At 45.5% G+C, this 9,173-nt stretch overlaps 1 protein-coding gene across 1 annotated transcript in view; it reads left to right on the forward strand.

Moving 5' to 3' along the window:
- Positions 1-9,173, forward strand: part of Fam114a1 (family with sequence similarity 114 member A1) — a 72,064-nt gene that overhangs the window by 32,958 nt on the left and 29,933 nt on the right. Inside the window, exons 4-6 of the mRNA XM_021210793.2 lie at positions 2,515-2,628; positions 2,752-2,861; positions 5,733-5,867. Coding sequence (XP_021066452.1) covers positions 2,515-2,628; positions 2,752-2,861; positions 5,733-5,867 — 359 coding nt within the window. The remainder of the gene's footprint in view (positions 1-2,514; positions 2,629-2,751; positions 2,862-5,732; positions 5,868-9,173) is intronic.

Raw genomic sequence — 9,173 nt, forward strand, 5'->3', positions numbered from 1 at the left:
TATATATATATATATATATATATATATATATATATATATATATATACAAAAAACTTAGAATTGTTAATCAGAGAACAGATAGCACCGTGGCGACGTGCCGGCTTAAACACATCTTAGTTGCATGCACGTGAAAACTGTCTTCCATTCCAAACACAAAGGGATAGTTCTGGAGACAGTTTATGCACACTTGTCTGAGGTCAAGCTGGAGGCTTGCTCTTTTCCCTCTGCTGTTTTGTTTGAGACGGTGTCTCGTGTAGCCCAGGCTAGCCTTGGACTTGCTAGGTAGCTGGGGCTAGTCTCTTACCTTCCCCTGCTTTCCAAGTGCTGGGACTACAGACTGGCCAAGATGAGAAGTGGCTCTTCCCAACAGAGAAACAGACAAGACTAACCTACTGTGGAGGAAGTCAAAGAGGGGGATGTAAGTCCCCAGAAGATTAAAGAGCTAATAATGAGTGTGAGCGCCACTGAGCCCCAGAGCTGAGCAAGCTCTGCCTCCAGAGATCACTCACGCCTTGACTTTGGCTCTCAGAAATCTATAGCTGAGAATCGTGCGTGGAGGTTTCTGCAGTCTCCTTTTGGAAAATATGTGTGGATGTTGTTGCTGTTTTTAAACTACCTTGAAGAATATGAAGTCAACGACTTAAGTGTTCGCTGAAATTTCGATGAGATTCCATTGAAATGTTTGGAATTCTTTGGAGGCTAGAAAGAATTAATTCGAGTCAGATTGAAAGCTTATAATTAAGTCTTCGGCTTAGCAGTTTGTTTTTTCGAGTAACTCAGTAATGAGTTTGAGCTGTGTTTAATTATCTGCATGAGTGTAGGCACATATTTCTATTGTAATTAAAGTTGTAAATCATGTTTCCTAAGTTTTCAGGGTTTGTAGGTAATATATGATGACAAATGACTTTCATTGGAAGGAACCAGCAAATACCATTGCCTGTGTTGCTTTGATAAATCAGGTTAGAATTGATAAATAAGCATTTTGTGTGTATGTGGGGGTGCACGTGTGAGTGTGTGCAGAGGCCAAAGGTTAGCCTCAAAAGTCAAAGGTTATTCCTCAGGGAATAACCTTATCTGCCTTGCCTTTTGAAACAGCATAACTCACTTGGCCTGAAATTTACTGATTCAGTTACAACAGCTGGATGCCGAGCCCCAGGGATTTACCTGTCTCTACATCCCCAGCTCTGAGACTACAAACTCGTGGCCACCACACACAGATTTCCAATTGGGTTCTATGCATTGGCATCAGATCCAGGATACTACTCTTTGGGTATGGACTCATCTGTGTCTTCCTCTAACTCAAGAGATAGAGGAACAGTCATTTGGACAGTGTTTTGCAATTCAGACTGGTTCTAGTTGACTCTGGGGTCTTCCTTTGACTCGATTACCACTGCCTTGTGTTTGAACAACCCAGGGTCCCAGGAGGCGTCCTTCCTTTCTCCTTACATGCCAAGGCACTAGCAGGCACCCAGATGGAGGGGGCACAGGCTGTTTTTCCTTCGAGAACTCCAGTAACCATGAGGACCGCAGTGGTCTACCAGTGCTTTGATTCCTTCCCCAGTCCAAGGAAGGCTTACCCCATCTTAGTGCGGGGTGTCAAGCAGTCTGTGGATGAAATAGAAGACTCTTTTCTATCAAGTCAAGGGTTGATTTTTGCCCAATGAGTGGGAAGGTCTGCTCTGTACTCCTTACTGAATCCCAACTGTGCCAGTGTCTTGGAAATAAAGACTGTCCCGTCTTGGAAATACAGGTGCTATTAGTCTGATGAGGTAAGAACAGTGACCTTCAGCCTACTTTGGACCTCTACTCCTTCCCAATTTCCCCACTGACTGACCCTTTGATTTAGAGCTGCCAGCTCAAGACCTTTCATGGTGCACTTTTGAGGATATGTAGTGTTGTTTGTTTGTTTGTTCGTTGGACTTTGTTTTGTTTAGAGACAAGATCTTGTTAAGTAGCTCACACTGACCTAGAATCTTATGCAGACCAGGCTAGGCTCAAACTTGCCATCCTCCTGCCTCAGCCTCCTGAGTGTTAGGATTATATGCCACCATGCCTAGGTTTACACATAGAAATGTAGTGAAGGCCATCTGACATCAATCCAGTCAGTGTTAACAGAGTAACTGCAATGTGCTAGGAAAAAGCCAAGAGGAGCCAAAAGAGAATGGCCGATCAGCCTTATGACACTTTAGAAATCAGGACGAAGACATGGCAGCCGTGCCTTTCAAAGACACTAACTTGAGTTTGGTTGGAGTTTCAGAGTGGAAAACAGCCACCATGAAAAGCAGAAGCCAAAAGCAGACTGGGAACATAGTGAGGAAATTGAGTCACAAAAAGAGAGTGGCTTTAAGGTCACTCAGCCTGACCATGCTGAGTTCATCTTTGGGCCCTACCCCACGGAATCTGAACACATTGCTGCCACTCAGGGTGGACAGATGGTCTTGTGAGGTTAGTCCAGGGGCCACAGACTGTGCAGACTGTAAGGTCTCTGTCAACTATATATTTATTTCCTTACAGGTCATGGATTAACAGCAGTCAAAGAAAAGGCAGGGGCAACCCTGCGAATCCACAGTGCCAATTCCGCATCTCCCGAAGGGGCCTCAACTGATGCCAAAAACGGAATCTCCGGAAGTGAGTGGCACGCTCGCCTGGTGTCTTGTTACACTGTGTGTACAACTGCACAGTGGGAGAGAGCCCAAGTTCAGATTAGCAAAAACGCATTCTAACCAGAGTGTTCTTTTCTTGCCATGACAGATGTGACTCCAGATCAGGACCCTGCCGGAGGCCCCCACACTCCTCCTCCACCAGGGGCGCCAGGGTCGAGGGGCATGCTGTCAGCCCTCACCAATGTGGTTCAAAACACGGTGAGTCCCTACAGGCCTGCCCTGCTTTCCCTAGTGGCTCAGTTCTTTTGATCTTTCCAGCGTGTGACCTAGATACATCAGAGAGAAGGTGTCCTCGCTCCTGACTTTGGATTACAGTTTGTTATGTTTTCTGCTACAGAGTAGGTATAACCTTGGATCTGAAATAATAAGGGCAAGATGAAATGCGGTCTGTGTTTAAAAGAGAGTGGTTTAGGAGATTTTTTTTTTTTTTTTTTCAATCTGATCTGACAGTGTCCTTTCCAGCTGCTTCAAGGACAGCATTTAGGTGAGGGAGGGAACTCGGAGCTGGGACAGCTGCTCTTCCTGGATCAGGTCTCAGTTCTCGTAAAATTGTGAAACCTTCAAAGTAAAAAGGGACTAGTAACGACTCAGGGGGAATAACTGAGAGACCGACCCAGCCATAGCTTCCCTTCTGACCCCTTCTTCCCTACTGCCCCGTTCCCTGCAGAACCCTAAATGTACCCCTGAAAGTCCTATTTTTCCTTTGTTTGTTTATTCCTTTTTATTTAAGTTGAATTGATTTTTTTTTAAAGACAGATACACAACCATCTCACTCCTCCAGAAAGCTTGCTATTGACGATAAACACTGAAAGGATGCAGAGGTACCACGGCGAGATGAGGAAGTCAGGGAGTCCTCAGCGCCAGGAAGACAGGAGCCTACTATGTAGAACAAGCGAACTATATTTTCTGGAAATTTGGCTCGTGTCCTTTTTAGTCATTTATCCACTTGTTATCTTAAAGAGAGACAGTTGACCCTCACTGTGTATGAGGAGCCTCACCAGACTCTGGCTGGATTGGCTGATGCTATGTCTTGCCGTATTAAGGCAGTTTAACAATGGCGTGTGATGCATTATGGGAGAGGAGGGGATTGCGAATGGCCCCGTAGGTTATCTTACCCACATGTTGGGACAAAAGGGTATCAGGAGTAAAGGAAGACTGAGTAGGAAGAAGGAGGCACACCAAGAAAGTGTTAAGAGCCACAATGCAGAGCTGTTCAAGGCCACCCCTGAGAGTGGCGGAAGCTCTGTCCTTAACTCGGGTGTAAAAAAGTGAACTCACGGCTTCTCACCGCCAACTTTGTTAAAATTATTTTTTATATGATCTATTATTGTGTATGCATATGGTGAGAGGGCACCTATACCATGGCACCTATATCATGTGAAGGTCAGAGGGCAACTTTGTGGAGTCTCCTCTCTCCTTCCACTTTATGTGGGGTTCTGGGACTAGAACTCAGGTCACCAGGTTCATGCAGTAACTGCCTTTACCCACTGAGCCGTCTTGCCATCCCCCAGCAATCCATCTTGAGTACATCCCCCAACATCTTCAGTCCTTTCCTGCATCCTCCTGAACCTGCTTGCCCTCCTTCCCACAGTCCCAGCCCACTAGCGCACAGATACTTCCAGGTCTCTCTCGGGTCTCCTCCCGTTTATTCTCTGCTAAAGTGACAGGCTGTTGGGGGCGGGGGAGGGGGTGGGGTGGGTGGGGCAGTAAATCAAAGCAAGTGTGATCTTCTGGGAAGCCCACCGTGCTCTGTGCTAGTCGCTTCTATCCTTACTGGGACAAAGTGCCTAGCAGAAATAACCCAGGAAGATTTATTTTGCTCATGGTTTGAAAAGCTTCAGTCCATGGTTGCCTGTTCCCAAGTGCTTGGACAGGACATCATGGTGGTGGGAATACATAAGAAGGGGGCTCTTTACCTTCTGACAGCCAGGATGCTGAGAAAGAGGAAGGGACTGGGGACCAGATATAACCTTTGAGGTACACCTCCGAGTGGCCTACTTCCTCCAACTAAGGTTCCACCTCCGGAAGTCTATAGAGTGTCCTGAAGTAACAGTACTAGCTGAGGGCCAGGGATATTCCTGGACCTGTGGGGGATACTTTATTTTGAATCCATAACTTCACCTTGAAATGTCTGCATTTACAAATCTGTTCCACAGTGTAAGTTTTGATTGGGCTCCAGATTTTTTTTAAAAAAATTCTAAATTCCTGAAATGGAATTGTCTGATGAAGTACATTCATTCAGTAAGATTGAATGCTACCATTTAAATAATTATGAAGATTGAAGAACACACATATAGATGATAGAAAAATAAAAACATGTTCTTGTAAGGTAAGAAAATACAGCTGTATGTAGAGTTGTATTGTTGGGATTATGACTAGAGTGTTCAGAGCAATGTGGTTCTGTTTATTTCAACAGTATATGTGAGTCTTGGTTGCTTTAACTTTTGTTGAAAGGCAAGCAATGGCTGGCAAAGGGATTTTTCCACAGTGACACCTGGATAATAGACCAGTTTCAGAAACTGGAAGTACATGGAAGGCAAACTGTCTTACTTCATTAATGTACTAATTATGGTTGGTGTTCCCCATTCCAAAAGTATGCAAGAGCCATCTGAAACAGCCTGAGGGTCCATTGCCTTGGGGCCCTGGATTTAAAAAATCATCTAAATTAGCATGAGTATTTGACATTTTAATAAACCACCCCCAAATAATTGTGTTACTTACGCTAAAATTCTTTCAAACACGACAATCGGGTCATCTGTTAATTTTATGTCTTAGACACACATCTATTGATATGCTCAGCACTACTGACATGAATTCCTAATGTGCACTATTTTCCCCCCTAAACATCATTTTTTAATAACACCGCATGCTCTACAAATTATATAACATATGGTTTTTCGAGGAAAAGAAAACAGAATTAAATAGATGATCTACCACATGGTGTGAAAATCTTGTGACTTTCTGTTTATTTTAATATTTGAAGAGAATGCCGGGTCCTTGGGAACTGCTGGCCACTGCCAAACAGCAAGCTGTGGAGAATCTAATCTGATGTGCTTTTCTCATTTGCAGGGCAAAAGCGTCTTAACCGGAGGTCTGGATGCTTTAGAATTCATTGGCAAGAAAACCATGATTGTCCTCGCAGAAAGCGACCCAGGGTTTAAGCGGACCAAGACACTGATGGAGAGAACCGTCTCTTTGTCCCAGGTGAGACTAGACCCGTAGGTGATTTCCACCCCCCCTCCTTTCACCCAACAAAAGTCAAAGCACATGTCCAAACTTATGTGACAGAAGAAGTAGAAAGAAAGCTGAGTGTCTGACGCTCCCACTGAAGTCCTCGTGGGAGACAGGCAAGGTTGATGATTCCCTATAGGTTATCATACAGACATAGTGATAAACATCTGGGTATAGGAGTATATATGTTGCTATGCATTATAAGTGGAACATATGCGTGTCCACGTGCAAAGGGCAGCCTATTGATCACAGTTTCATGTTTTTCTTTATTCAGTTGATAATCTCTTGCAGATTTATCCAAGTATGCCATTGTAAATATCCCAGTTCTGCTGATTTTCAGCCGCAGAACCTTATGGGTTTGCTTTTCATCTCTGTGCCTCAGTTTCCCCCTGTGCACTGAGGTGACATCAGTACCTCCTGATAACATTGCTGTGACCATTACATGAGCTAAGACAGAACCTGATAAAGACATGTCTGCTCACGTGTGTAAGATGGCGAGGTTGCAGAGGGTGAGGCTGGGTCTTAAAAACTGGCAAATTCTACTACCCTTGTTGTAGAAAAGAAGAGGGGGCCTGAGTTAATTTACCAAGCTACTGTATTTGGGGGGGCACCTGTACTATTTCTGTCACAGCTGCAGGCTAGCTACATTTAAAGGGATGTACTGTGCATGAAAGTGTGTCACCCAGCGCCCACAAGGACCAACCAGGATGCTACATGTTGGAAGAGAGTGAGCCAGGAGGAGAACTATCAGAGATGAGAGATGAGTGGCAGTGGCTGCAGATGCTGGCAGACCATGGAGGCCGTTTGCAGGACTGTTAATGAACCACGGTGTTGGGAGAAGTGTGCTACAGCATGTGGATGGGTTACAGGGACTCACCTGAGCTTAGAAAGAACCACAGTGGTTATTATGGTGAAAACAGTGCTGGAGGGAAGGCCTGGGCCAGGGAAGCCATTCAGAGTCTGGACGAGTCTTGTTTATTCAGCTTACACTTCCACACTGCTGTTCATCACCAAGGAAGTCAGGACTGGAACTCAAGTAGGTCAGGAAGCAGGAGCTGATGCAGAAGCCATGGAGGGATGTTTCTTACTGGCTTGCTTCTCTTGGCTTGCTCAGCCTGCTCTCTTATAGAACCAAGACTACCAGCCCAGAGATGGCACCACCCACAATGAGCCCTCCCACCCTTGATCACTAATTGAGAAAATGCCCTGCAGCTGGATCCCTTGGAGGCATTTCCCCAACTGAAGCTCCTTTCTCTGTGATAACTCCAGCTTGTGTCAAGTTGACACAAAACTAGCCAGTACATGCTCCCTGGAATAGAAGGACGGACTGGAGGATAACCTGTCACCCTTGCTGAGAAACAAATGCTGAGATCTAAGTGAGAGATCAGGTTGGGTCAGAACAGTGTGGAGGTCCCTACTAGCAATGAGTGGGGAGCTGAGGTAAAGTTTGGATACAGATTCAGATTGCCTGACACAGTAAGTGTGGGCTTTGTGGCAAAAGGGATGGCTGTAAGGTCTTCTTAGCAACTGGAGGGAAGAAGCCACGATTAACAACAGATCTCAAAAAGAGTCAGCTTTCTGTTGCTATGGCAAAAATCCCTGACAGAAACAAGAGGTTTGCTTGGCCTCCTTGTTCTGGAGGTTTCTGTGACCAATCAGCAGGCTTTATTGCTCAGGGGATTGAGGAGTCTGGGAAACAACATACCTGTTAATCTCACGGGGGTGGGGGGGCAGGAACCGTGGGAGGGGTTGGTGAGGGCAAGTCACCAGGCTCCCAATATCCCTGCAAGGGCGTACCCCCAACAACTTCCACTCTCTGGGCTCCAGCTCCTAAGGATTCTACCATCTCCCACTAGTGACATGGGCTGGAGATCATGCCTGAAGCATGGAGCCTTTGGCAGACACTGCAGACGAACCTGGGGCAGAAGGAATAGGTCCACTGTAGAGTGTTTGATTCTAGACAGCAGGAAAGTGGGGCCTTATTTTCTCCCACGGCACAGGGAATGTGATCCAATGGTCAGTGGTTCTCCAGCACCACCGTTTCCTCTTCTACAGTTCCCGCCCCCATGTTTTCCAGTGTGAGAGTCCCTCCATGTCAAGATCACCCACTCCAATTAAACTGTCTACCTCTGTTTTCCAGAGCCACCCTGAGACCAGCCACCTGGTTAAGGGGCTGGTTTTCTGGGCTGCTTTGATTTTTACTCCACTTTCATGTAAATCTCAGCCTCTGCTTAACGATTCACCTCTTTCCTTCCTATTTTATCTCTCCACTCTAGCTCAAAGTAGTGATTCAGGGAGGATACTGGTCCTGAGAAGTGCCACCATCCCAGGGTCTCTTGGTTTTATTTTCCCATCCCCCCAGTGCCCTAAGGTCTGGGGACCAGTTGAGTTTTATCACAAGTGTTAAACCTTCCCAGTAATGGTTTCACTGTGTTATTTTGAAAACTGTAAAAGGCAGAGGCTTACTAATTTAGTCTTAAAGATAGACAGGAAAGAGAATTCCTTCCACGGCCTAGTGGGTTCTTGGCTAACAACCTCAAGAACCCAAACGGAAAATGAGGCTGCCTGTTTTATTGGCACATAATAAACACCAGCCTCTGTTCTTGGATGATCTTCCCCCTGTGATCTTGTGGCATCGGCCAGTGCATTTATGGGGCTCTCTGCAGATATTAAAGGATTCCATAAACTTAATGTTCTTGTAAAGTTAATGAGAAACCAAATAAAAGAGGCCTAGTACCAAAGCAAACAAGCGCAGAATGTTGCTAATAATGGACAGACTCGTGGACGTTCTGTCGTCTCTGTTTTTAAACAACAGAATAATTGGAGGGGGGAGCAAGGGGAGGTGTCTCTTTCTTAGCATGTACAAGGCCTGGGTTCTAGCCCTAACCCTACAAGTATAGATGAACAGAAGGGAGAGGAGGTGAGGTGAAGAAAGGAGGGAGGGAGGGAAGGGCAGAAAGAGAGAAGTTAGTAGTGCCAACAGAAATTCAGGATCATACCTCTGGAGCCCAGCTCGAGCATCTATAAGCCAATTTCTACTCAGCATCTGCTAATGAATACATCGTGAATTTATATTTATTAACTCTTTTTATTTCCACCCATAGAAGTTGTCTTAGTCAGGGTTTCTATTCCTGCACAAACATCATGACCAAGAAGCAAGTTGGGGAGGAAAGGGTTTATTCCGCTTACATTTCCATACTGCTGTTGATCACCAAAGGATGCAGGACTGGAACTCAAGCAGGTCAGAAAGCAGGAGCTGATGCAGAAGCCATGGAGGGA

This window comes from Mus pahari, chromosome 13 (assembly GCF_900095145.1).
Source record: "Mus pahari chromosome 13, PAHARI_EIJ_v1.1, whole genome shotgun sequence".
NCBI classification, from domain to species: domain Eukaryota; kingdom Metazoa; phylum Chordata; class Mammalia; order Rodentia; family Muridae; genus Mus; species Mus pahari.